Source organism: Lampetra fluviatilis, chromosome 12, assembly GCF_964198595.1.
Source record: "Lampetra fluviatilis chromosome 12, kcLamFluv1.1, whole genome shotgun sequence".
In the NCBI taxonomy this organism is placed as follows: Eukaryota; Metazoa; Chordata; class Hyperoartia; order Petromyzontiformes; family Petromyzontidae; genus Lampetra; species Lampetra fluviatilis.
This window is the reverse complement of record NC_136286.1, coordinates 7,012,106-7,039,667: the sequence shown is the minus strand read 5'-3', so window position 1 is coordinate 7,039,667 and position 27,562 is coordinate 7,012,106. Positions and strand designations below refer to the sequence as shown.

The 27,562-nt window shown below is 43.2% G+C and overlaps 2 protein-coding genes across 10 annotated transcripts in view; one reads left to right on the top strand and one right to left on the bottom strand.

The window, feature by feature from the left end:
* On the top strand, nucleotides 1-14,769 carry VWA2 (von Willebrand factor A domain containing 2). Its single transcript, XM_078861524.1, has 14 exons — nucleotides 1-123; nucleotides 613-687; nucleotides 1,002-1,135; nucleotides 1,564-1,673; nucleotides 2,120-2,311; nucleotides 3,793-3,926; nucleotides 6,229-6,367; nucleotides 8,376-8,431; nucleotides 9,368-9,475; nucleotides 9,719-9,736; nucleotides 10,554-11,120; nucleotides 11,475-12,020; nucleotides 13,468-13,590; nucleotides 14,714-14,769. Exons 1-14 carry the CDS (start codon nucleotides 81-83, stop codon nucleotides 14,767-14,769), a joined length of 2,301 nt encoding a protein of 766 aa, XP_078717650.1. The 5' UTR covers nucleotides 1-80.
* Nucleotides 14,635-27,562, bottom strand: part of SH3TC1 (SH3 domain and tetratricopeptide repeats 1) — a 25,612-nt gene continuing 12,684 nt past the window's right edge. For 5 of the 9 annotated variants that reach the window (XM_078861523.1, XM_078861516.1, XM_078861522.1 and 2 more), the window contains 10 exons: nucleotides 27,283-27,478; nucleotides 27,013-27,140; nucleotides 26,658-26,702; nucleotides 24,795-26,501; nucleotides 23,591-23,768; nucleotides 21,694-21,844; nucleotides 20,866-20,988; nucleotides 19,793-19,943; nucleotides 18,433-18,629; nucleotides 14,635-16,942 (listed from right to left, as the gene is read on the bottom strand). In XM_078861523.1, coding sequence (XP_078717649.1) covers nucleotides 16,697-16,942; nucleotides 18,433-18,629; nucleotides 19,793-19,943; nucleotides 20,866-20,988; nucleotides 21,694-21,844; nucleotides 23,591-23,768; nucleotides 24,795-26,501; nucleotides 26,658-26,702; nucleotides 27,013-27,140; nucleotides 27,283-27,478 — 3,122 coding nt within the window. In that variant the 3' untranslated portion in view covers nucleotides 14,635-16,696. Of the gene's footprint in view, nucleotides 16,943-18,432; nucleotides 18,630-19,792; nucleotides 19,944-20,865; nucleotides 20,989-21,693; nucleotides 21,845-23,590; nucleotides 23,769-24,794; nucleotides 26,502-26,657; nucleotides 26,703-27,012; nucleotides 27,141-27,282; nucleotides 27,479-27,562 lie in introns of those variants that run through there. The other 4 variants (XM_078861518.1, XM_078861519.1, XR_013637264.1 and 1 more) reach the window with 4 other exon arrangements.

Genomic DNA, 27,562 nt, shown 5'->3' with positions numbered 1-27,562 from the left:
CAATGTATGCGTGGTGAACTTCTTTCGCACCGTACGTAGCCAACCGTGTTAATCGGAGCTGCGGGAGAAGGACAACAGAAATGCTAACCCTTTTGGTAATGATGATCCTGTTGGTTTTACAGGGTAAGAACAATTTTTTTTAGACACTCGTTTTAATATTAATATGTTCACGTATTATTGGATAATGGCTACTTTAAATACTTTAGCCAACATGTCATTCTTCTGTCCTTGTGGTGTTTCAGTTTACTATGCTGTCATTTATAGTTTGTGAAATAAGTTAGATATATTGTCTATATTGCTCATCACTTGTACCAGGAATTAAAGTACGTTATGACATGTGCTGTTTGAACATGGAAGCGCCAACTGAAATATGTTTGAATCCCTATAAAATACCAAATACCGAGGTTGAAAATTTGTGTGTTGGTGTTCAAAATGAAAAAAAAATATGATGCTGTTCACTTTGAACTAACATTGCCACAGTATGATATATTATGTTTGCAATGCTTTCCTGGAAATGTTATTTAATATTTATATGTAGATGGATTAATATTAGCCTGAGAAGTATGCCTGCAATATACATAACCTACACGGGTCTCCCTTATCTTTTCTCAGTGTGTCCAGCCATCTCCATGCAGGTGCTGGTTGCAGACCGAGAGACCATAATACAAATCGACATGTCTGGAAAGTGTAGGTCAACGGCTCTTAATGAAGACATATTACACGTAGCCTAATGCACAGCTCTTTCTTCCTATCTCTGGCAAAAAGCTATTAAAACAGATTATTACGGACGTTAATTAAAGAAACTATATATCTGTGTGGACGATTTTATTTTAATTACACGAGTGTGCTGCTGGCATGGCCATTAGCTTTTAAAGAAGTGAAAAAAGGATAATGTTGTGAAGCTAACGCACTATTCCATCGACATTGCTAAACTAAATGATGCTCAAGCGGATACAGTGAAGCCATTGTTTCTCAATGTTGTCATTGCCTCTGTCTCCCAGTGGTGCAATGCTCTGCCGCTGTGGACATCCTGCTGCTAATGGACGGTTCATACAGCATTGGAAAAGTCAGCTTTGAACGCTCGAAGCGCTTCGCCTCCAACCTCTGCAATATGCTTGACATCAATCCGGATCGGGTGAGATCATGTGTACTCTGCATGATGGGCGCTTTCCCACAGGGCAAACCGGGTGGATGATTTAATGAACTGAGCAAACACCTCTCAGCCAGGTGCAATCTTGCGGCGCCTGGGTATCCCGCATTGAAAGGAATGCTGGGCACGCGGATGATTGTTTGGAGGTCATGTCAATCACTGCCTGTGGTGCCCGACGAGCCAACGTCCAAATGGTCAGTCGGCAGCCTCAAAGCCATTACATAATTACTCTTCATTACTTCACTATTGTCTCTTGAAGTTTGATGGACAAATAAACTGCCGTTTGTGATTTTTTTTCTGTTTTCAAGTCGGGGCAAAATACGGTTTATGGTAAGAGTTGAATTTGGGGTAAATTGTGCATCGTGAAGCGTTTTTTGTCTTTAGATGACAATTTAATGTGTCACTCACTACAGGTGCAACTTGGCATCGTTCAGTATAGCTCCAAGCCCAGGCTGGAGTTTGCTCTGGATGTGTACCCTACGAGAGAGGAAGCAAAGGAAGCTATAGCAAGAATAGCATTCCGGTGAGTTTCGTGTTGTTCATACTTCGGCATTCTATTATTATCGCGTTTAGTAATTTGTTCATATGCCATAATATTCTGTTTATGTACGTTATTAATATAAATTACGGTTAAGTATACTTAACCGTAATAATCAGAATGAAATCGTGGAATGAGTACACACGTAGTGAGCAGTGGAATCGTGGTTAGCGCACCGTGCTATGGAACACAGCAACCTGAGTTGGGTTGCCTGGCACGATTAATGTCAGTGATGATACAGTAATTTTGCTGTGACGGTTCCACCTGAAGACCGAAACTTGTGTTGCCTCCGAAACGTCGTAATATAATTTATTTTAATTTTTTACCTACGTGACTTTACCAAAAAAAAAAACAACTATGAAATAATGATGATTATTATTATTATGCTGTATGCCTTACACGTGTATATCACGTGGCTTGTTCACTGCCAGTGGGGGTGGTACAGAGACGGGGCGAAGCATCAAGTACGTGCTGCGCAAGGGCTTCCCGGGCGGTCGAGAGGGCATCCCCAAGATTCTGGTCCTGCTCACGGACGGCAAGTCTCAGGACAACGCGACGTTGGCTGCAAAGCACGCGCGCAACAGCGGCCTGACTGTGTTCGCCGTCGGGATCCGCCACCCTGCGTGCGTCCTGCCAGAACACCTCGCTGATCTTCTATGAACGGGCATTCATAATTTGGAGCTGCATATTTAATGTAGTAGTAGTAATATTACTATTTAAAGCTTTCGTGACTGCAGGGATTCATCTTCTTGGTTCTTTCGGTAAAGTCAAGTGAAGGTTCATTCTTCACCTGAGGACGGCTGCTTGCGTTGTGGCCGCAACGTCGTGAGAATTATTTTATTATGTTTTATTTGTATTATTTTATTATTTCCCTTCTACGTGACTTTACCGAAAGAACCAAGAAGAAGTAGTATTACTCTTTGGTTCTTTCGGTAAAGTCACGTAGAAAGAAAATACATTCAATAATAGAATACGACGTTTCAATTGCAACACAAGCAATCGTCATCAGGTAGTAAACAAACCTAGTGAACTTTGAAGAACAATGCAATACAACACAGAGAGTCGGCTAACACAACAGTCAGCACCTTACCTGGTGGTTACGTTCTTCCAAAGATTGCTAAATTTGAGAGAGAGACAAAACACAGACACGGGGACACACAGACAGACACACAAGCAGAGAGAGACAACACAGAGACACACAGAGATAGACACACAACAGGGACACACAGAGAGAGACACACAACAAAGACACAGAGAGACCCAACGCCTCTGTGCTAAGGCCTTAAATAGAAAGAGAGGTGGGTCTGCTGAAGCAGAGAAATTAGCATGTCAATGAGAGAGCTGTGTTTTAGTAGTAGTATATCAACCCGGCTAAGCAGAGCAGAGCTGAGTCTGGATAGTACTGGGATGGGTGACCTCCGTCCACAACACAGGCTATTTTAGGGGCTCCAGGGCTATGTGGTGGGCAGTAGATGGCAATGTGATAATATCTATTGTTGTACCTTACCGCTATGCTCCTGAGCCTATACTCCCCGCCTATATCAACCTGCCACTGACTGTTGTGGTGAAGTATGCTCAAATATATGCCATGACTCGCAAGGCGTGGTGTGGCCATCATACAGCAATGGATTGATTAATGGGCTGTACGAGTTTATATTTAATATTGTATTAAAGCTCATTCTGCACTGTAGTGAAAATTCTCGGGTAAGGCATAATGCGTCACAACCAGCAGTATTTGTTCCAAAATTCTAACGCTGCCGATGAGACCCAGAAAAATCGAAATCGGCCTAGAGTCTGTATCCATTAGACAAACGCTGAAGATTATAACATAACCATCAGCATTTGCCCAATGGGCTGATAGACCAACACATCTGTGGAGAAACCTCACTCGGGTTCGTTTATTTTATTTATCATCCCAGTTTGATGGTTTTCATTGCATTGCCGTCGACCGTGACACTTTGATTGAGAATGTGTTAAAACGTATGGTGGGGTAGTGGCATTAAAAATGAGCGATATTTGAGATACGTGAAGAACGTTTGAAGTGCTTGCATGGTGATGAAGCTTTTTTTTTTATTCTGCACACGGCCGTTGTCCAATGCTGTAGGTGGGAAGAATTAAATAGAATGGCGAGTGACCCCGATGACATGCACGTGTTCTTCGCGGAGCATTACAACGACGCACTCAATGGCCTTTACACAACGCTCACACAGGCCACCGTGTGCTCGGATGTGCACCCGTGTAAGTACCTTACGCACGCTTTTATTGACTCCAATGGAAATGCGATGAGATGGGTTTCAATGGCGTACCCAGTAAAGGTTGTTGGAGGGGAGGGGGGGGAATAATGTCTCCTGTTAATTTTATACGTAGGCTTTCACGACCACTATTATGATTCACTAGCCTTTTGCCCGTCCAAGGACGACGGTTGTATTTCAGTAAATCTGAAACTTGCAAGCGAAAAGCAGACACCGCAATGTGATATTCATTGCATCAATTCGTGTGCAATTTGTAAGGCCGTGGTGACACTGACTTCTTTCATTTAAAGGTTATGATCCCTTGTTCATCATGACGTCCTTTTTACTTCGATGTCTCAATAGCGTTACGGAGATCGCGTGACGTGAGGGTTCTGCCTTTGTAGTGAGGGTTGTAAGTTGACGCTGAGGAGGGGAGAGGAGGTGCCTCGCCCCCCCCCCATGTGGAGTGACGTCAACAGCTAATTAATATTAATGATAGAGCGGTGTCTATTTGGAAAACGTCACCTCTTCATGATTATCAATATAGGGAGCTGTTCGATGTGGAGTGACGTCACCTGCTCATGATTATTAATGAGGGGGGGTGCTGCATGTGGAGTGACGTCACCCACTCATGATTATTAATGAGGGGGTGTCCATGTGGAGAACGTCACCTGTTCATGAGTATTAATGAGGGGGGCTGGCCGACGTGGAGTGACGTCACGCGCGGGACACACAGACATTCTTGGCTCATTATAGTAGTAAATAATTTGGTTATTTTTGGGTTAGATTGTCGCGTTCGGCACGATGTCAATTCTGAACTCTTAACCGTCCACCACTTGACAGAGCCGATCAAATTAAGTTTTTGCGTCATGGGCAAATATGCAAATTTATTCTTTTGTTTATCAGGGAAAGCGGAATGTTAAAAAAATAAGCACATTCTTTGTTACAATGTTTTACCTAGCATTGTGGTTTTGCTGATAAACCCCTTCTACCGCTCCCTGGGTGAATCTCTGAAATATCTCTTTTTAGTGCTTGTGTTGCTCTGTGTTGTGAGTACAGACAGTGTTATTTAAAAAAAGTTTTCGTGCAAAGAGCTCTACCAACTTAAAAGGTCTCCTGCTTTGGGGGAGTAATAGACAGTTGGTAGATAAATGCGAGATAAAAAATAGAATCAGGACATTTGTGCGTTGCGATCCTCCAGTCTGTTTTGGGCCATTGCTTTAAGTGTTCACATTATTGGATTTCTTTTTCTTTTTACAAAGCAGAGAATAATCGGCTTTTTCACAAATGGAAAGTACGCGCGTAATGTTGTTATACCGTATTGGATTACTTTTTATATTGTGTTTTTTGCTTAGTGGCAGATGATGAGGACTATTTGTATTCGATAATGTAATAATATAGGTACTTTAAATCTATAATTATAATCACTTGGGCCACTATCTGTTATTTCTGCGGCTTAATAATGGTATAGCATTAACACCTTTTTCTCATTACTGTATATAGCAAGTGCATTGCTAATTTTGTTTCACACCTTCTAATTCTGAATATGCACACCTTCCCTACGCTTATTACCTGTGCACAGACACATCGCACTTTAATAATGCGACGAATTTGTGCACGTAGTTTTAAGTGTGACTGAGGTGCTAGCACTGTTGAATTCTTGAGTTCGATTCCATGTGCCATCTATAATTAAACTGGTTTCATAAGTGTATTTAGTGAGTTAATTGTGTCAGCCCAGTCACCAATGCACAAATATCACGCCACATTAAACTTGATTACACTCAAGAGAAATAAAAAATATCACTTCCATCACCGTGCAATGAGCGATGTGCTGCTCCCTGCTGTGTAGAGCTGAGCTCGATTGGGTGGGTCGTTTTTTAGCATGAAGGGCTGCACTGCTCTGCCAGATCCGAAAGGATTTTTCATCTCATTGCATGACACATAGCACAATCAGGTTCAAATTGGGAAAGAGGGCAAAAAATGTTAACAAAAATTTGTTATAAAAACTGGACGTAGAAAATTGGAGAACACAAACCCTAACAGCTATATTTGGTCTCCTGTACGACATAATTGAATCGCAGATCTGAAAAATCGAATACTTTTATCCATCATTCATCCATTATAGGTAACGCTTTAAATTACGACTGCAACATTTTTGTGTGGGAGAGGCTAGGAAGTTATAGGCGGAGGCGGTTGATGCATTACTATATTCCACATTTAATAATAATAAATGTTATATAATGAAATGTTTCAAATGAATCGCTTGGATGTGCGCGAGCCCCTGGTGGGTGCTTGTGCCTCGCTGTCAGCCTGCAAGGTGGAGTCACGCATTTGCCTGCGCACGAGCGTGGAGTCCGTGCAGGAATATCGCGGCAGTCACGCCTGCTGGAAGGGCAAAAGAGGACAACTCTCCGGGAAGCCGTATGCGACCTTCTGTCCATACTACGCGTAAGCACGTACATGCCATATACTGAGGAAACGTGTATTTGTGCACTGTTATAAGGCTATATTCTTCAAGAAGTCTGGTCAGCGTAGAAGAGTAGGCCAAATACCGCTCTAGAGATGTTCTCTAGAGCTTTTTGTAGCGGAGACCCGTCAGCAGTGGCGTGAACAAGGAATTTCAGGGCTGCACCTTTACCTGTCATACTTGTACTGATGATCAAATAACTTGGAAAGTGCCCAATCCTGTCACATCATGGATGCAATGTAGGGGTGATCATGGATAATGTATGAAATAGGGGACAGTCATGCATCAAAAAAGTGTTGTAGGCTGCTATGGGACTACATTGTGGGAAGCAGAGGTCAGTGCAACAAAATCTATTGTTGTACTGTACTATGCTTCAATGTCTATACTCCTCACCTTCACCAACTCACACTGACCAGCGTAGTGAAGTCTGCTTAAATAACCCCCATTACTTTCACGACATAGAATAGCCCTCATCCAGCAGTGGATTGACAACAAGGGTTGTACATGTACACGTATTACTCTACTATCGATTTATTGAAAGATGTTTGTTATTGCGCAGTACAACTCAATTACCCACAGTAGGAACGAAGATGAGCAATTCGGAACAAATCAGCATTAAATATTTCCCCTTTCTAAAAATGCTGTCCTAAGTTTTTGCGGATCGCGTGAGCTCGCCTGGAGATCTGACACAGGGATTTAACGGGTTTGATTGGTTGGTTGTGATTGCTCTCTCAAGACAAATATTGGCAGAGGGCTAAACTTACAATATTGAAAAAAATCATCAATATCATCAACGTCATCATATTTTTTTTATTGATTGATAGACGTCTCCATCATCATCATCGTCGTCGTCATACTACCAGCAGTACATTGAAAGATGTTTCTCCGTCATTCTGATTTTAACTTGACGACCAAAGGTAGTGCAAGGACGAGCCCGTGTACATGGCCACAGTAGCAAGGCGGCGCCAAAGGCAGAACCAGAGCTATTATATATCACAGGGACGACATCAACATTCATTTTTTCTACTTTGGTTGTCTCTTCACAATGAAGGATGTTGACACGCAGGGGCACACATGCATTTTTGATGGGTACGATAACGTAGTTATTTAGCACAAAAATCAATGGAGGTGTTTTCATGTTGTCAAAATGTGTTTTTATTCTTTTTTGATTATTTTATTTCTTATATAACACGTGAAACCTTCGGTGTTGCACGAAAAGCCAGCGATCGTTTAACCTTGAGGCCATACGGCAATAACTGTGCATTAGGGGACTATTTTTTTCCATCACGGGAGCAAATTTAACTCGGATGCCTGCGGCTAATTCCATTAATCAAAATGAGGTCACTCTCACCTACTCCGGTGTAGTTATTTTTTCGCAGGAAAAATAAAGTTAAACAACGCAACAAGTCAACAAAGAATTAGCTAAAAGCTGATTTTATAAATCAAAGTTATTTTACAACTGCGTGGGTATTTTCGGTTTTGCTATATGACTCTGGTATGTTTTCGTTGATGTCTGACATTTTGCTCTACATCCTGGGAGCATCTTCATCACGTAACATCTGGGATGAAACTGACAGCTCCTAAAAAACCTCCCAGCACGTGGAGCGAAACGTCGGACATCATGCCTATATATTTGTCCTGGCATACGCTGGAAAATAAGAATTTTCATTATTGTCTAATTGGCCGAACGGATTTATTTATTTAAATGAATTTTCTCTGAGAATATTTTTTTATGTGCATTTTTTTCTCGTTATGGATTTTTTTTACTAAGCAGTGGGGTTTTGTTTTTGCAATATCTGTGTACGGAACTAAAAAATGTATGTGCAGCATTGTGCAATGCAATTTCTTGAATGACGCTATATAAAATGTAATTATTATATACTGAACAATACGCGGTATAACCCTAAAAATCTATCGGAGGCCCAAAGTTCTCTGTAATTGTGCGTGTTTATGGAACACGCAATAAGAAAAACGTGTCACTGTGTACAGGTGGAAGAGAATACGTAACGTCCATCAGAGTCGGTGCTACCGTACTCTGTGCCCAGGTGAGTACGACCTGTAACATCGTTATGTTGTTCACGATGTACCAATTCATTTGTATGGAAAGCAAAATTGTTTCCTTTTTATCCCTGTTTTTTATTGTACTTATTTTAGCACCTATAATGTCCCAGGTGGAGCGGTGCTGGAGTGGTTAACGCACTGAGTTTGATTGCCGGCCGCATCTAACATCGATGACGATTGATATGTCAACCAGTCATGGGCCTTCCCCTCCCCTCTCCCATACGCAAGTGACCAGTGGAAGTTTAATCAAACAACCCCACGACTGACAATCGTTTGGGCAGGCCCTCATTCCAAAAGTAAATTTACAAAGGGCTGCAAATTAGTTGTTGCGTATGATCATCCAGGGTTTCATTTCTGACTGAAAATGTTCTGGGTTGCTGGTAGACTGCAGTAGGCCATAGTGAGCGGTATACTTGATGCGGTGTTCTGGGTCACTGACCCGTACCGACCCAGCTGAAATTAGGCCCTCTTAATGGTTCAGCATTTGAGAGATGTCAATGGGTAACCAAACACAACGTTTGGGGAATGGTCTCAGAAAATGTACTCTTCACAACTGGTTTAGAAGACAAATAGAAGTCACTTCAAAAGACCTCTCTAACCGAATGCTGTACATTGCGCGCGTCCATGATATGTGAAAAGAGATTTTTGTCGCGTATCACTTATACAATACATTGTAAATGTTAACACTAAGAGCTAAGCCTGACTGAATTAAGTGAAAAAGCTATTTTTTATGAGATGATGTTTCTGTGAGGGCATAAGTAATTGCGGTTTAAACCCTGCACCTAAATTGCACTGGTTCAGTGCTCCAATACAAAGAGGATGACTCCCAGAGCCATTAGGGCAGTTCATGTTTTTTCCATTTTTGGATGCAGTTTTGTAGTGTACTTGTTTTTTTTTATTTGTCATCGCTTGCTCCGTAGACCCGTGTGACCCCAATCCATGTCAGAATGGGGGCACGTGTGTGGCTGAAGGAGTTGAGGCGTACAGTTGCCTCTGCCCCCTTGGGTTCGGAAGCCACAGGGACTGCGGTGAGTGCAATGAAAATACGCATTTAAGCTTTTAGTAGCCCGCAGTGTGTATACGGATGGTGTTTTACTTTTTTTGATGTTTTGCGCATTAAATTGCACCAAAGCACTGCACAGCGTCATAGCACACGGCAGATATTACGTGTCATGTGTGTAATCGTCCCTGTGGGTGTTTTTGCAAGAAGGTGGTGCTGTTTTATTTCTTCCATAAAGCCAACCATTATCATGTTATGTTCTCATTTCAAGGTGGGACCCAGTTTTTAGGTAAGTCGTCCACTATTAAATATATGCATTGCATTGCATGTCATTAAAAACAACAGTGGAATGCGAGTCTTTTTTTATTAAGCCACTTGTAAATAACATTGCTAGGCTTCAGCACAAAGCCATGGGCTCTGTGGTTACAACTTTGGGCCAGATACAAATTTTGACAAATGTTCATGTTCATGAGATTTCTGGCGAAACTGTATTGATGTCTCCATTGCCAACAATGGGTAGAGTTGTTGAGGCAATGTGTTTCAGCTTTTTCAACGAAATGTTAATGTAGCCCTGTGTTTCCACTGGCTGTTGGAGAGAATTATTGTAGCATATGGAACAGTCTGCTGTTTTTCTAATTCAAAATGATTAGAATCAGAATGTTTATTTATACTTACCATGGGGAATTTAGAGAATAAATGATTACTTCTCACACCAAAATATTCCTATTAACAAGAGATTAGCTTATTTGTCTGTCGGTCCGAGGGTTGCTACCTCTGAGGTACAAAAGTCTGGGCATATCATGGGAAGAACAATATGTCACAACACCAGAATAGTTATGTCTTGTGCAGTGCATTATTAAATTTACAAAAAATGCCCCACGAGGACTTACAAGTTTCCAAGGATAGCCACCTCAAATAGAGGACATTCCTGAGAAAGCTCGGACAGTGGCAACCATTGTTGGTCCTGAATAATTTTTTTGGAATAATTGCCAAACGGCATTTCGAGCAAGTGACATGTATTAATTCATGGATATCGATGAAGTTATTTAGTCTTCTCTCTGCTCATTCGGCTGCCATTCCCGGCGGACGTGCGCCCGACCGCCCAGTGCCAAGCGTGGTTGCGGGCTGTGCCGTGGACCTGCTGTTCCTAGTGGACGGCTCGTGGAGCATGGGCCTCGAGGGCTTCCTTCGTGCCAAGGCCTTTGTGAAGCGGGTCATCCACAGCCTTCTGCAGACCTCCCCGAGCATTCTTATCGGCTTCATGCAGTACTCCGACACGGTGCACGTGGAGTTCACCTTGGGTCAGCATGCCGGCTACACGAGCCTCGTCCGCAGCATCGACGCCGTCAAGTACCGTGGCGGCAACACCAACACAGGCGGCGCTTTGGCCCACGTGGCCCAGCTGGAGTTCAGGGCGGAGACCGGCTCCAGGCAGGAGGTCCCGCACGCCGTGGTGGTGCTCACCAACTCCAGGTCGCGCGACGCGGTCGCTCCGCCGGCCCAGTTCGCCCGAGAGAGGGAGATTTTCCTCCTCGCTGTGGGGAGCGAGCAAGTCCGCGCGGAGCTACAGAGCATTGCGACGCCGCTGAATGCGCTGCCTTTCAGAGACCCGCTGGACTTGTACAACAAGGTGATGGAGCTGAGGAGCCGGATCTGCAGTCTCAATTCACAAGGTGCTGAAAGTCTGATGATGAATAACGGTCCCGGATAAATGTTTGCGAGTAGACAATTTAAAGTCAAAGTAGACATATTTTATGTACATATTGTGTGTTTGTGTGTTATTTGGCATTTCGTTTAGCTGTCATGTATGATAAATGTGCAACGTGCTCTTTGTGAGACTGTCAGTGCACAAAAGCGTACACGTTATCTGTAATTTAATTCCAGTTGCATGTATGTTTTAGATGAAGAGTTGTATAATTACTTATTGAGATATCTTTAACAATGAATGTTAAAACAAAAGCTTGTTATTGCGTTGTTTTGGTGTCTTTCACAACACGAAACATCATCAGATAAACATATGTCTACAGGATGTTATTCCAGACCTTTGGACGTCATCTTTGTCCTCGACTCGTCTGCAAGCATGGGCCAGCAAAATTTCCGCAGCGTCAAGGAGTTTGTGAAGGACTCCGTATCGCAATTCGACATCGACCGTGACCTCGCTCAGGTGGCGGCGGTGATTTACAGCACCAAACCGCGCGCGCTCTTCCACCTGGACACGTATGACAGCGAGAGCCGGATGAAGCGAGCGCTGTCCACGGCGCCGTTCCTCGGCGGCCTCGCGCTCATCGGGAGAGCACTCGGCTTCGTGGCCGATGAGCTCCTCACGGTGCACAGGGGAGCTCGTCCCGGCGTGCGGAAGGTCGTCGTGGTGGTGACGGACGGGCTGAGTGCGGACGACGTCGTGGGGCCCGTCACGACGCTGCTGAGCAACGGGGTGTCCGTAATCCTCGTCAGCGTGGGGGATGCCAATCGCAGGCTCTGGATCACTGCGCAGCCCAGCGATGTTATTTCGATCCCTTCCTACAACACGCTAAAGCACTACATGGACAATGTCATCTGGAGGATCTGTGAAGGTATCCCGTGTTTTAACAAGATGCACATTATAAAAAATATATGTTTACTTTTTTAGGTATATTTCATCATGAATGTATGTCATATTTAATGACATTCATATTAAATAATTTATTTCTTAGTTTTCTGGTGTATCTGGTAAACTGTGTAAAAGTTAAGTGTAAAAACATTGATAATAGGGTTTTCCCCTTTTTTCTGGCAACAAAATAGGTGTTAAGATGTTAAAACACCAAACTGAAACCTTTTTCAAGGAATGACGTCTGCATTTACCACAATGCTTGTGGTCAGAATGCAAAAAAACACACTGATAATATATGCATTGTCCTTGAAACTCACTGGTCCACACCAGACAGCTTTCATTTAAATGCCATTTGACAAGGTGGTCAGATGCTTCAGAGGTCATATCGCTGTGCTGGCACTGCTGAGAAGCAGAGTTTGAATACTGTCAGTCACTTGTGATTAAACCACATGCTGATATACATCGGATAACATTTTGCTTTGCATATTCTTTGGGTCATTCGATAAAGTCACGTGGAACAATTTTTTTTTACATTTTTTTTACAAAAAAACTACGTTTCCATGACGATTGCTTGTGTTGTGATCGAAACGTTGTAGTTTTTTGTAAAAAAAATTGTACATTTATTTGTTCTACGTGACTTTACCCAAAGACCCAAATAATATGAATTCCTGCAGTCACGAAAGCTTCAAGTCAAGATTTTGCTTTGCACTTCATTTGACAAAACTGTAGCCTGAGAACTCTAAATGTTAGTTTTACGGTTATGTGGCATAGTGGGAAAGTGCTTCCCCCTACTCTGTAGGTCAGAGGTCACTTTAAAGGGGCTCAGTGGTATCTCTGTGGTATCTGCTTCCATGGGCTGTTCTCTAACACCAATGGTTCCATTTTCCCTGAATAAATTCCAGCTCGTTCATATACTGGACTATGCACGCGACTAGTAACGACAGCCATCGCAAGAGGCATTGTGGACGTGGTGTGTTGGGTGAGAAAGTATTTTTAAGGTCACTCACCTGGACAGTCCCAGCTGAAATTATATCCTCATTCCACTCCTGCGACATGACACCAATGACACCCTTGTGGTAAAACTGGAGAAAGACGGCAATGAAAATGATAATACAATGACAATTCAATTTTGACTTAAAGCCTTCGTGACTGCAGGAATTCATATTCTTTGGGTCTTTCGGGAAAGTCACGTTGATAAGTTCAAATAAAATAACCAAAAATATAAAAAAAAACTTCAACGTTTCGATCGCAACACAAGCGTTCGTCTTCCTGATGGCGAACGCTTGTGTTGCGATCAAGACGTCGTAGTTTTTTGTTATTTTCTTTGAACCTATCGACGAGACTTTTACCGAAAGACCCAAAGAATATGACAATTCAAGTTTCACTCAGGGCTTTCTTTCGATAATTTTGCAAACACATTTTCTACGCAGAATCCAAGCAGCCGACCAGCCCCTGCTTGCCAAACCCCTGCACGAATGGAGGAATGTGCTCACTGCTCACCGGCAGCTACCACTGCCAATGTGTGGGTTGGGATGGGCCTCACTGTGAGCACAGTGAGTAAACTCGCAACTTACACGCTATGCTCGTGTAGGGGTGTCAGGGGAAGGATTCCCACCAATAGGTGGGTTAGTGGGAGGGGTGATCGAGGAGATATAAGGAGAGAACGGGCGGGAAGAGGGGGCCTTTGGCGGGAACGATATTGGGACGGCTGGGGACAGGTGTGGATGGAAGAAAAGGATTAAAGGACGAGACCCCTGCAATCTTGTGTCGGCTCTCCTTTACACTCGTACTCAGATTGTCAATGCTGTGGATTTACTCTCTCCCAACACACCGGGTGTGCTGTACTAGTAACGCATTGGCATGTTCCGTTTACGTGACAAACCTTACTAATTGGCTGTGTCGGGTGGTGCCGAGTTTAACGACACATTTATATTTACGCGATTTAAGACACAAAAAAACCTGTATTATGGACGGTATGCTTTTTAAAAAATATGTATGTACTTGTACTTGTACAGGCCTTTTGTCAATCCCCTACTAGATGAGGGTTTCTCCACCAGCAGGTGGCTGTGGCTATTTGACTATACCATGGTGGTAAATATATGGTAGCAAAAATGTGTAAGCATAGAAGTTCAGTACAATGATTGATTTTGCTGTACTGTATTGTCTTCAACCTTACCAACCACGTCGACTGGCAATCATGTTGTTGCTTGGTGATCATGCATCCAAGCACTATACTCAACTCTGCTGAGCTTCCAACATCTAAACGAGATCGTGAACATTATGGGTGATTTGGTCAGAGGCAATGTTTATGTATTGTAATGTATATCCGTCAATCAATTTACTAATGAATGCTTCTCCATACCAGTATTGTTTGACCATGGCTAACCACGCTGGTCAGTGCAGGTTTGTAAAGGGGGGTGCCCAAGATGGTTTCAGATATTACTTGCCACTGAAGACAGCACTCTGCAGGAATGAAACCCAGGGTTCATAACACAGGGTGCTAACCACTGCGCCACCAGTACACCGCTATATCCATATATACTATACCCTAGGATAAAAAAACACACCTTAATGAGATACACAGATATGCTGCTGAGGCATTGCTTTATTGATTTATATGGCAAGAATGAAATATGTTTTATAATATTGTATTTTTTTTTTATGTTTCCTGCACAGGAATTAGGCGGAATGACGTTCACGCTGGCTACCATTACACTGGAGGAAGAACATAGCTGTTAGTTAAAACCATTAAAATATATATCGTTTTTTCATGTTTTGCTATTTGTGTTTAATAAAGTGAATATTTTATCACCACAAACTATCCCGATAAAAATAAGAGTTGTGATTCGGATGCTTCAAATGATCACACAAAGAGAAAATGTTAACATAAAAATGTTTCTGCCATAATTGAATTGGCAATCGCATGTTCAGTGTCACGTTACATACGTAGCAATGTTAACAATGAACAGTGTCGTACTGATGACGAACATATCTCAGTTATACATCAAGTTGTTTGCAAGCTAATTTTCACGATTAAAATGGAGTTCAACTTCTCATGCGACTCACGAGAAACCATGATTAACAATCATCATACATCGAATACATCAGTGCAATACTTAATGGCATAAATACATCACCTTTTAAATTGCTTTGCTTACTAATAGCCAGTAGCTTGAATAAAAATCAATCTTAATATTTAAATTTTCATAATGGCTTTTGTAAATATAGCAGCAGATATATAAATACATTCTTTGTTTATTCTGCCTGATAAATCATGTTCGACGTAAATGTTTATTTTCTTCAATATTATCTTAATATTTAAAATATATACAGTGCAATAGGCAAACAGTAGAAAAGGTACAAATATGTTAAATGAAATTTTTCGTGTTTGTGTATTTTGACATTACATTTTAATCATATATATTTTAATTATCTACTAATATCACTCTATTTAACCATAAATCAATGCATAAACTTTACATGAGATTCATTGAATGTGAAATGACTTGTAAAATATATTAAACACAGTAACGACATTGTGAAGAACACTGGCCCACACTTTCAGCTGTCTGATGGCAACTGTCCCATCTTGTCTAAAAACAACAACCTTGTGAGTGATCCTGAAGGCCATGATACACTCGGCCGACATGTTAGCAATCCTTCATGGCCATCGTCCCTTGGAAAACATAAGGGCAGCTATTACTTACTGATTAGGCAATCGGACAGTAACAGAGTTCTGTCTAGCCAAACAATACGGTTTCGTGGGAACTGTGTTTGCTGACTGCACCTTTGAGTGACCATGTGAATGTCTATCCCAGTTGTCCACTGAGGGCAGCAAATTTGGCAACTTAATATTTTCACCAAATAAAATTGTGTGGTAACCATTGCTGGGGCCGATTTTTGCCAACAATTACCTAAGAATGTCTCCAGTAAAAACTACCAAACGTCCTTGTTTGGCCAAGACGGTCCTGGCTTAAGAAATACTTTTCTAGTATCCCAAAGCTTTTGCCAAAATCTCGATTTTTTTTTCTTCTTCTCCTGGTCGAAATATTTCTGGTCGAATGCTCGACTTACGATACGGGGGCATAGGGTGGGGTTACATGAGCAGTAGGTGGGGTTGATACGAGGTAGTAAATGGGGCCAATGTCAAAAGCACGAGGGAGACCCTCTCACTGTGTGGGCGGGGTTCATGGCGATGGAGTAGGCGTGGCTATGTAGACACGGGCGGAGCTGACCGAGCGAGGAGCCGCAAGCTCCCCGTGTTTCCGGCTGAGCCTCACAGAAATTTGGTAACGTTACCAAAGTTTTGTTAGCGCACTGGACTTAAACTACGGAGGTTGTCGGTTTGATCCCCCTGCCTCTGTCCAACCAAAAGTATAAATGGATCCCCCACATTTGATCGGCAGATTGTGTGTGGTTTGGGTATAGTGTGGGTAGATATGTACGTTAAGCGAAGGTGTGGGGGCTAATCGGAGGTGCGGGTACTCCCACCTCTTCCAAGACGTCTGGCCAGCATGGAAGAGTAGGCCAAATACCCTCTCGCGGGGCTTTCTAGATTTCCTTCTAGTGAAGCCCCTTCTGCCAGCAGCATCATGAGCAAGGCATTGCTGCGCTGCACCTTTACTCTTTTACCCCAGTGTATCATGGCCTGTGACGGCTCTAGAAGCGTTGCTTCGATGGCATGGACGTTGTTGGCTTCCGGCCCAGATTGATGCGCTTGACGTTGAGCTCGTTGGCCAGGGCTCGCGCCTGCTGGTACAGATGCAGTGAGCGCACCCGGTCCAACACCTGATTGTGGTAGACGGATGCCAGGCGCTCGTACAGCCTCAGTTGCAGCTGCTTGTTGCCCAGCTCCAGCGCTGCCAGCAGGGCCATGTTGTAATAGGCAAGGGCATCTTCTGTGGTCTGGTGGGATAAGATAAAATGGGACAAAAACCAGCACTGTTTATAAGAATAATAAAAAAAAATTAAGTTGGTTCAGTGGTGGAATTTATTGTGGTCAAGCGTTTACAGTGGTAGGGCCACTCTCTAAATTGGATGCTGCACACAAATGACTGTGTTCATTGCCAAAGAATGCCTCCTGCTCCAAGCTGCTTCCAATAAGCGTTAAGGGGCTCTGTGCAGTGAGCACCTGCAGACTGCTTTATAAGACGTAATTTTTTTTATAGCAGAATATGGAATTCACACCATAAAAATGTTAAGTTTTTTTTTATCTAATGATGTAGATTGTCTTAAAGACATTACAAATAGACAAAAATATATGCCTGGAAAAAGATAATGTTGAGAAGCAAAGTTGTTGCGATGTAACGTTCTTTTCTATGCTTGTATTCATTAGCCAGGTAGTGACACTTTGCTTGATCGATTAAAATAAATTCTCATACCCAGGACAAATGCGTAGAATTATATAAGATTCAATCGTATAGTAGATATGTCATTTATATGTAAGTAATAAGCGAGGGTTAAACTTAGGCTAATGGAGTAGACGTAACTTCATGAACAATAAAGAGAAAAAGACAAATGGACTGCAATACAAATTAGACGAAAACATTTAATCGCTGAAGGTAATTGCAGAACAAAAGCATGACGAGTCATCGAAACGCTGGGGAGATGAGCCTTAACATTCCCGAAGTTAATTTACTTTTTGTAAAGCAGCTCATTAATATTAAGTGGAAACAACTCTTAAACAACCGGGAGAGAGGGGCTGTACAAAATACCACATAGCACGGTCGCGAACCCAAATTGGCGACATCATGCCGAACACAACCACTCAAAATATGACTGAAACAAAAAAGAAAAAACATGCATGTGCATGAATTCCGTAACACCTATACTCTTTCGTTCTTTCGGTAAAGTCACGTAGGTATAAAATAAAATTTTATACCGAAAGAACCAAAGAGTATGGATTCCTGCAGTCACGAAAGCTTCAAATCCGTAACACTTTCCAACACATACTTGGACCTTACTTATATATTGCTGCTGCTCTGTTATCAAAGTTGGCAATAGATATATTGCGCTCTTGGCCACACAACGGGATGTCATATGGCACATGGCGTGAGTCATCGGACAAGGTGACCAAGGTGACATCACCCATAATGGTGTCATTGGGAGGGGAGGCATGTGTCCCTCGGCTGCCAGGGCAATTCCTTTTAACTGTTTTTTTGGAACAACCCTTTCATCAATTGGTTTTCTACAAAGTCTCTAATAGCAACACAACTATACCCTAACATTTAATTCGTATTGGATCATCTTCATCAGCATTATCGTGCCTCCCACCCTCACATTACAGAGAAGCAAATGGAGCTCCATGCTGGCCAGGTGTAAAAAAAAAAAAATATTAAAAAATAATCGCGGTCCCGGGAAGAGTGGTCTCGGGTGACAAGACCGATTCCTCCTACCGTGAGCTTGTCGGAGGCCAAGTCTCCGAGCCTTAGGCAGCCGTGCATGCAGTAGTAGAGCTCGTCGTGGGAGAGCCGGCACGAGGTGCACAGCGACAGCGCACGCAGAAAGTGATGCTCGGCCAGCTGGAAGCGCGCCTGTTGAACGCACGCCAAGCCCAGCCGATGGTACGTCACCTTCTCGCTCAGGCCGTCCCCTGCAAACGAGTTTAAAACTAAGTCAAAGAATTCCCACCCCCACCTTCTGCAAGTGCCGTTAACAAGCACCCCGCCATCACCGGCACGGCGCGTGTGGGGTGGTGGTTGTGGTGGAGGTGGTCAGAACCCCGTTCGGGCCAAGTATGTCTTCCCCAGTGCTGCTGTTTACACACCGCATCAGGTGCTATTTTTAAGGCTGAGTCAGCCTAGGGGAAGCCTTTGACCGAAATATATGATCACCGCCGACGTTAGTCATGGCTGGGAATGGAATCCAGGGCGCCGGGGTTCGTAGTGCAGTGTGCTGACCACTGTGCTACTGCAATGAGTTCACACGTGTAGGCGCGTTCCCACTATTATCGTGTAACGTGTTGGATTCCTGTGACCTTGAGGCAGGCAGGCAGTTCTGGCGAGCACAGCCGGTTTCTTAAGTAACTTTTTAAAAGTCGTAAACTGTATCTCAGTATTTCACAATGAAGTGTTTTGCGGTACTTTTCTTGGACACTCTGTGCGATATCGGGCTGTCTGCACAGCAGATGGTAGTGCTGCAAAATATATTTTCGCACTGTAATGCTATGCTTCGGAGCCTATGCTCCTGCCCTTGCCAACCTGCCCTGACTAGCGTGGTGAAGTATGGTACAATAACTGTATCTACTTCATTGTGGTAATTACGCGCAGGCTAGTTTGTATGTTGATGGCCGCATTTGACTAAGAGAAGACTTAGAATTCTGTCAGATTTCCCAGCAAATCAGGACAGTCCACATCTCACGATCTATGGTTGTTCTGCCCCCTAGCGGAGTTAAGTAACAGTCGACACTGGTATCTGCTGATATTTGCACACGTTACCATGCTTATGTTAATATTACTGTGATAAAGCATAGCATCTGCATCACAAGGTTAACCAAATAGTATGATAATAACTGCACCAATAATTGGGTTAGTTTCCTCTTGATCTGGCGAAATTCCAGCTCTGTGACTAGAATGAAAATAATGGTTTTGATCCAAGTAATACACTGCTAGCTGCATATTTCTAAACGATAGTTTCTTCACCTTTCTGAGGCGATGCCAGTAACACAATTGGAATGTCATTAGGCGGACAAAAAAAGCAGTTAAGAAAATGGGTTCATGAACGGTGAAAAAATATATGAAATAGAACGGTATGTACCAAGCTCCACGCTTAACTGCAGAGCGTCGGTGCTATGCATCGTGACTTGATGAGGATTTCCCAACTGGCAATGTAGCTCTGACAGCTTGTGGCAAAGCCTTAACTCTCTCCGCTTGTCTCCGAGGTGTCTGGCAAGTGGCAGAGCGTGGTCCTGTTCGACGGAAAGTGTATTACGGCATTAAGTAGGGCTTTCATTGACAACAGCACTGAAATAAATGTTAAATTTCATGATAAATAGCATCGTCATGTCATTGCTTCGTGCTACAAGGTGTCAACAAAGGTGTCAGCTGTTAGAAAATTATTATAATTGGACAGCAGTTTGAGCTATGTAAAAAAAAAGTACGCACATATACACACATAATTGGTCGTGTGAACATTTTATCATGTAAATACAATCTCTATAACCACCTACATGTCCACCAGGGCAGTGGTGACACACATTGTATTGAAGAGCATATCGGGCATTTGCTAAACCTCAGGTGTGATTGTTTCGAACAATTATGTTATGTGTTATTGAAGACCACTTAAGATTACATATTTTGGGACAACACTGTTATATTTCCCGTAACCCTACACAAAAAAATCCATTGCCGTTAGGTCTTTCGACATCAGTCCACTTTGTCCACATCAGTTATTGTGGCAGGGTTCCATTGAGATCCTCTCTAACAGCCAATGTTTCCTGACCTGTAGATGCAGCGTGTGGGAACCCACTTTCCTGTTGGTTGATGAGAGAGTTGAGTGGGACATTCTTCGTGAGTAGTAGTGCAATGTATAGGTGCTGTTGAGTGATCCTCAACAGCACGCGGCAGAAACAATTTAAACAATCGCACAGGAGTTGATGGCAAACACCTGGGATGCTTCCAAATCTGGATAGGATGTCCGTCGCTATCACCATGATGGACGTGGATTATAAGAAGGATGAATCTCATACAATAAATCTTACTACCAAGTCGGTGTGTGTGTGGATCTATGGTTTTCTGTACCAAACTCAAAACCCACATTTTCGTTTGTTAGTAACGGATCGTACCTCTATTTGCCCTCTACAATGTTATAATCATGTACTCAGTACTCACCTCATAGAAACCAACGGCTTTTTCTGGTTCCCTGTTGCTGTTGAAGAACACATCTCCAGCAGCTTCGTAGACATGCAAGGCACACTCAACCTGTCCCAGGGTTAGGGCAACCTCCACTGCCATCTGATAAGTAACACAACAACCATGGCTTTATACTTTACTGGAACATAAATTGCATTGTGTCATGTATTTTAAGCGGATGCTTGTTCCAATTGATGATGATTTCATAATGGGTTCATGATTTTTAAAAGTAACTTTATAAAATGAGTAAGATATAGAATTTGGTCAAGGAGTACAGATGTACAATACTTATTAAGTAATGCTCATATCAGCCCATTTACCGTTGTACGGTACTAAATTATGTTTAATATTAACTCATAATGGGGCCTAATCTTTTAATCGTCATGGTGATTGTATGAATATCATGGCAGTTTTAGTAATGGGCAAATTCACAGTCAAAATTTCAAAATCATTCATATGCAGTGCTATTTATATGGTATATATTTATACAATCACTTTTCCTGAGTGGAAGGCAATGTCTGCATTTCTTCGTTATCAACAACAGTGGGCAAATGATTTCTGTCTGAATTAGCAGCCTAATTGGTTGACATACTATACTCAAGTAAAAAAAAAGCCACAATAACGATCATACTACCCACATCTTTATAGTGTCGGATATGTATTTATGAAATGTAGAACTGCCCAACTGCAAAATATAAGAACAGTAAAAACAAAGAATTATTACGATGGAGCAGGAGGGCAAGGTTATACCATGGCCTTGCAAGAAGAATTACTGTCATCATAGTTGCAGGAGAGGCGTTTCCTGACCTGTAGATGCAGGTCCACAATCTCATTCTGGCCAAGTTTGCTGTAGATGGTCCCTGCCAGCAGCCATGCCTCAGCTGTCCTTTCCATTTCCCGAAGGTCAATGAAAATGGCCAGGCTGCGTTTCACGTACTTCACAGCCTTTCTGTAATCCCTGACACGTGCATTACATCACGGTGTTTAAATGGAAAATTTATGCAGATTTACGCTGATTGTGAATGCTATATATGGTCAATTGTAAACACAATTTAGACCCAGTAAACTAATCTGATAAATTAAACAAGTAAGAAAAATCATGCATGTGCATTATTTCTGTAATGCTTTTCAACATGTGCTTGTGCTCTGAAGTATTTCATTTTTGTTGAATTAATGCATATCACCTGCTGTAACACGGATAGTGAATGGACACTAATGGGTAAAATGGAACAAAACTGAAAAGTGCACTCGGATGAATGGAGAGATGCACACTGGAATTATATTTAGACGTAAATAGGAATACACGTAATGTATTGGGTAACACGCGCAGGAAAAAGATATGTTATTGACTGCTGTAAGTGGCTTTGGGCAAAAAAACATGTCCCAAGAAGGAATGATAGCTAATGGTCAAGACAATTATGAAATGACAGCACAGGGAGGAAACATGCCCAAGAGTACGTCCACCATTTATGTGGAGTGATGAGAACTGCGTGAGTGCAAGAGTGAGATGGATTGTTGCATTACGAGGCCATGAGAGATAGCATTGGCTTGGGAAGGTCTTCGTTTAGCAGTGGATTGAGCTTGGCTAATGATGATGAATAACGTTAGGCTGTTGAGCCAGATCGTGAGATGGTGTCACATGGCATCAGGATGGAGGCACATGATGTGTGGTATCATTGCCATGGGGAAAAAAGGCTTTTCTACTTAGTGATAGTCTTTCATTGCCAAGTTTTGGGAAACATTTAGATCGGAATATGTCCCTAGTCAAAACAAAATGTATTTTTCAAAATGTCATTTTGGATCATCTTTATGAGAGTGAGTCCCTCCACGACAGAGATAACGCATTAAGGCTTTAAACCTGAGTTGTAAATCATTAACAAGTATATTATCAAGTGAATGTAATGTATAAACGGTACAAGAGTTATGGATTTTTCACACAAAAATAAATACCAACAGATTTTGGCCCTTTACATCTTACATGAAATGTCAGACTAGCCACCTTCAAAACATTTGCATAAATCAACAGTGTAAGCACTAAATTAGCATTATACTTCAGTCAAATATTTAGCCGTGTTAATTATTAACCGTTTGAATTCCTTCAAAAGAGTTGTAAATCATTGTAGGAACAGCAAAACCTATTTTAAACCACATGCTCTCATGTTATGGTCATCAACAGCTTGCTGTGCATGTCATACCGTTCAGCAATATATTATAATAAAGCATACCAACCACGATAGTACATGTACAACAAGTACAACACCCGACAGTCAATCCACGACTGAGTCATTTGACCTTGCGAGTCGTGAGGATTATATGACCATATTTCACCACGTTGGTCAGGAAAGGGTTGGAGAAGATGGGGTGAATAGACGTGGGAGCATAGAAGTACACCACGACGTCGGATGTTTCTGTACTGCCCTCTGCTGCCCACCACATAGGTCTGTAGCCTATAACAACCTGTTTTGTGAACAACGTTCTGCCATCCAGCGCTATGCAGGCTTAACCCTACTTAGCTTCTGAGATCAGATGCATTTAACGTAATTTGGTCATCGGGCAATAATGATGCTATATATTAAATAAATACAATTAATAGCATATAATATACATAATAGAAACAGTTTTGTGATATGGAAGCCCTCTTGAAATACTAGACACAGTGACACTATGGTGTTAAACACTACAAAGGTAACACAGAATGCAATACCTGAATTTTCCCAATTCGTGGTATATCTGACTCAGGATTTGGAGCGTGTCACCCTCCAGCCGCTTGTCACGAGAGCTGCGAGCCAAGTTGAGCTGATGTTCATAATAGATGATGCATTGCAGGTCATTCTTTTGGGATGAATACTGCTGGCAAAGGAGTGCAGTCACATGTATCTGACCTGTCGTAAAAATAAAGAATAATTAACACTTGCAGCTTAAATTCATTGTAAACGCTAAATGTGCAGCCCTGCATTTGCTTCTTCACGCCACTGTTGGCAGAATGGCCAGCAGAGGGGTATGCTTCCTACCAGAAGTTGCAACCGGGTACCCGATACCCGTACCCTACCCGATACCCGGCTACCCGTACCCGGCCGGGTACGGGTACCCGTTTGCGACCCTGGTGCGGCCGGGTACAGGTACGGGTAGGCCGTGAGTCACTGGTGAGTCACCGTTTGTCACTCATTTCCCAACGTCTTGTCTCTTCTCACAATTCAAGTTCCTAGAATCAACCCACCCGCGCCTGCAACATGGCTTCATCCCAGAGGTCGCAATCAGGTACCCGATACCCGTACCCTACCCATACCCGGCCGGGTACGGGTAGGGTACGGGTACGGCCGGGTATGGGTACGGGTACCCGTTTGCGACCCTGGTGCGGCTGGGTACGGGTACGGGGGGTAAGGAATCAAAACCCGTTTGCGACCCTGGTGCGGCTGGGTACGGGTACGGGGGGTAAGGAATCAAAACCCGTTTGCGACCCTGGTGCGGCTGGGTACGGGTACGGGGGGTAAGGAATCAAAACCCGTTTGCGACCCTGGTGCGGCTGGGTACGGGTACGGGGGGTAAGGAATCAAAACCCGTTTGCGACCCTGGTGCGGCTGGGTACGGGTACGGGGGGTAAGGAATCAAAACCCGTTTGCGACCCTGGTGCGGCTGGGTACGGGGGGTAAGGAATCAAAACCCGTTTGCGACCTCTGTTCCCTACTCTTCCGCACAGGCCAGACATCGTGGAATAGATGGGAGTACCCACATTTAACCCCGCTACACACAACCTGCAGATCAACTAACTTCTGTGTACCAATCTGTACTGCTGGGTGGACAGCCATGTGGGGATTTCAACTGTTGAGACGTCTTGCCCCGTTACATATTAAATGATTGGCGACTATGCCGTTGCATGTGTGGCAAGTTCAATGTTTCTTTTAACAAACCTCTGACATCATTTTCTTTCAACGCGATGAGAAGTGCCATTTCGTAACACTGTAATCCCTCACTGGGACTTCCTCGAGTGTAGAAATTTTGTCCCAATTTGACAAGAACTTGATTAAACCACTCCTCATGGTCACGGTTACTTGCTGCAAAGTATTTGTGTACAGCCTTTAAAAAGCAAATTTCAGCAAAGAGATGAGCCTTGGCGTTGACTGCAAGGAACCCCAAGTTTCCATAGCAGATGGCCACATTTGTTTCTTCACCACAACTCTCAGCCACCGCTAAGGCACTTTGGAAATGTGTTGCAGCCTTAGGTATGTTGTGATGTCTTGCATGCACTATGCCCAGGAGATTGTGTACGACGCCAGCGGATTGGGAGCCAAGTTCTGGATTTTCGAGGATTTGTGTAGCAACGGAGAGACAGTCAACCCTGATGTACATCCAGGCGAGTTTGAGGAAGAATGCCGCTGCTGCTTCTCCTGCTGAAGAGACCGCTCTGACCGCATTGACTTTGTTGAGGTGACACATGGCGTCCTTAACTTTGTGCTGTTGCAGGTAGAGTTCAGCGAGACTGAGATGGGCGTAATTGTGAACAGAATTGTGAAGACATTTGTGTTCTTCCTCAAGCGGCTTTTGCAGAGCCTTGTAAAGGAACGGCGCGCACAGCGGTGACATTGTGGTGCGACGCGACTGTCTGTTCTGTATCGTTCCCTCGCTTTTCACAATCAGTTCCACACATCTGATGCACTCAGTGATTGTCATCTGGTCACAGTCGCAGGCACGCATCATGCTGCCAAAAGATAGCCTCAGGAAGCTTGTGGCGTACAAACGGTTGAGGAGAAAGTAATACGATGAGGTGTATTTATTGCTCAACTGCTGGAAATGATTTGTAAGATCTTGAAGTCGTTCTATGTACGGCAGTGCCTCGTCAGCTCTATTCAGGTTGAGCAAAGATTCGGCGATGAGAAAACAGATCCTTCCTTCCAAGCGCAAGTCATTCTGAAAGATCACTTTGCTGAGAAGGTGTTTGAGGATGTCCTGCGCTGAAGATGACCCAATGCATTTTCCTGGGAGGCTTACCAGGAGAATTGCCGTCTTTTCCATCATCGCTGTCGCCTTTTCTTTGTTCATCACTTTGAGGTACATTGAGGTCAGGTTTGTGTAGAGTGCAGCCATGAGACACATATCCGGGAAATCTCCATCTGTCATGCTAAGTGACTCCTCGTAGTAAACGCGGGCTTGGGAGAACTTTCCTTGCCTGGAGCAAGCTCGGCCCAAGAGGAAGCAGGTTCGGCTCTGAGCCCACTGCATGCCTCCCTTCTTGGCCATCTCACGGGCAAGCTCAAGAAAGCGCACCAACTCCGTGTCATCGGAGTGACCTCTCAACAGCGAGTAAAGGAAAGGGCTGTCTTCCCTGTAGAGCACTGCAAACTCTCTCCTGTACTCCGGCGTATTTAGAAACAGGAGGAATTGGATTAGGGTCTCACTGTTTGTCGACCAGTTTTCGTTGTCTGAATCGTCACCGCATTTTGTAAGTTCCACTGAGAACCAAAGTTGAGACTCCTCTGCCACACTTGCATCTTTGAATTTCTCGTGGGGAAAAGTATTCTCCAAAACGTGGTCATTGAGACCAAGTTTGAGGATTGTTTCGAATTCAAATGATTCCTTTGTATCTTGACTGCAAGATCTCATGCTTTTGACAACAGGATCTATGGTAGACACAGAACAGGGTTAATCGGATAATCGAACCGAATAATACATTGAAACAAGATTACTTGTAAATATTTATGTGAAAACAAAATGAAGAAGTGTATGGCACCTGCAATACAAATTCATGAATTTAATGTTCAATCATATTTACCAACCTGGTTTGTTGAGGTCTGTTCCTACATCAGAATGAGATTCTTGATCTGAAATGAATAAATCGAATTTACCACTTTATTTTATAACGGCCATTATATTGATGTACATCCTGTGTATATTTTTCATTTGGTAAGCACGACATGATAACGTTGAACACTAACCACTTCAACCTTTTGTAATCTTACCGCAAAGAATACTACAACATTACGCATGTGATTTAAACATTGTATTACAAGCTATCTTTGTATTATTATTACTACTGGAGCCCTACTTGTTATCAGCACAGCACCACCTTGTAGACAGCATAAATACTCAAGTGTTTTTGCATGTGCGATGATGAGAGAAGGGCACTCCTACATATCCTGTAGACTGTGCTGATGTCAGTTCCGGTCAACCGTGACAGGAATTCGTAACAATGCTGCGCTGTGCACTCATCCAGGCCACTGCGATGAAACCTCTCCGATCTGTGAAGAAAGGCACCTTTCCTGCAAAAAACAAATTAACGTTTCGTACGTAATCTTAATTTCACAACTAAACATAATCACTCAACAGCATTAGTGTACAGCAAATGCAGCCTGTAGCTACTGATTACAAAGGAAATGTAATGACAATTCGTACAGTACTGACGTGTCTGTGATTTGGTCGGGCCGTACACAGCTCATCCGAACAAAGCCCACTCGCTCTGTAGAAGTGACCTTTCCCATGAACCAATGCAAGCCCGGGATGAACAGGCCCTCCACCTCAATGTGGTCGCCCTGCTTAAAGCTCAGCTCATCTCCACACTCCGCCTTGTAGTCTGTGGTTGCCACACATGACCCCGTCCCTGCAACAGAGCGATTGAGTGAAAGGGGACAGGGACACATGGGGAGAAAGAGTGTATGGAGAGTTTTAAAGATTTTAATTCGGT

Excerpts from the sequence above, each read along its gene's own strand:
- VWA2 (XM_078861524.1), top strand. The coding sequence starts at position 81 with ATGCTAACCCTTTTGGTAATGATGATCCTGTTGGTTTTACAGG. Across the intron at positions 2,312-3,792 it reads GTCGGGATCCGCCACCCTGC|GTGGGAAGAATTAAATAGAA; the intron begins GTGCGTCCTGCC and ends CCAATGCTGTAG. Across the intron at positions 12,021-13,467 it reads CATCTGGAGGATCTGTGAAG|AATCCAAGCAGCCGACCAGC; the intron begins GTATCCCGTGTT and ends TTTTCTACGCAG.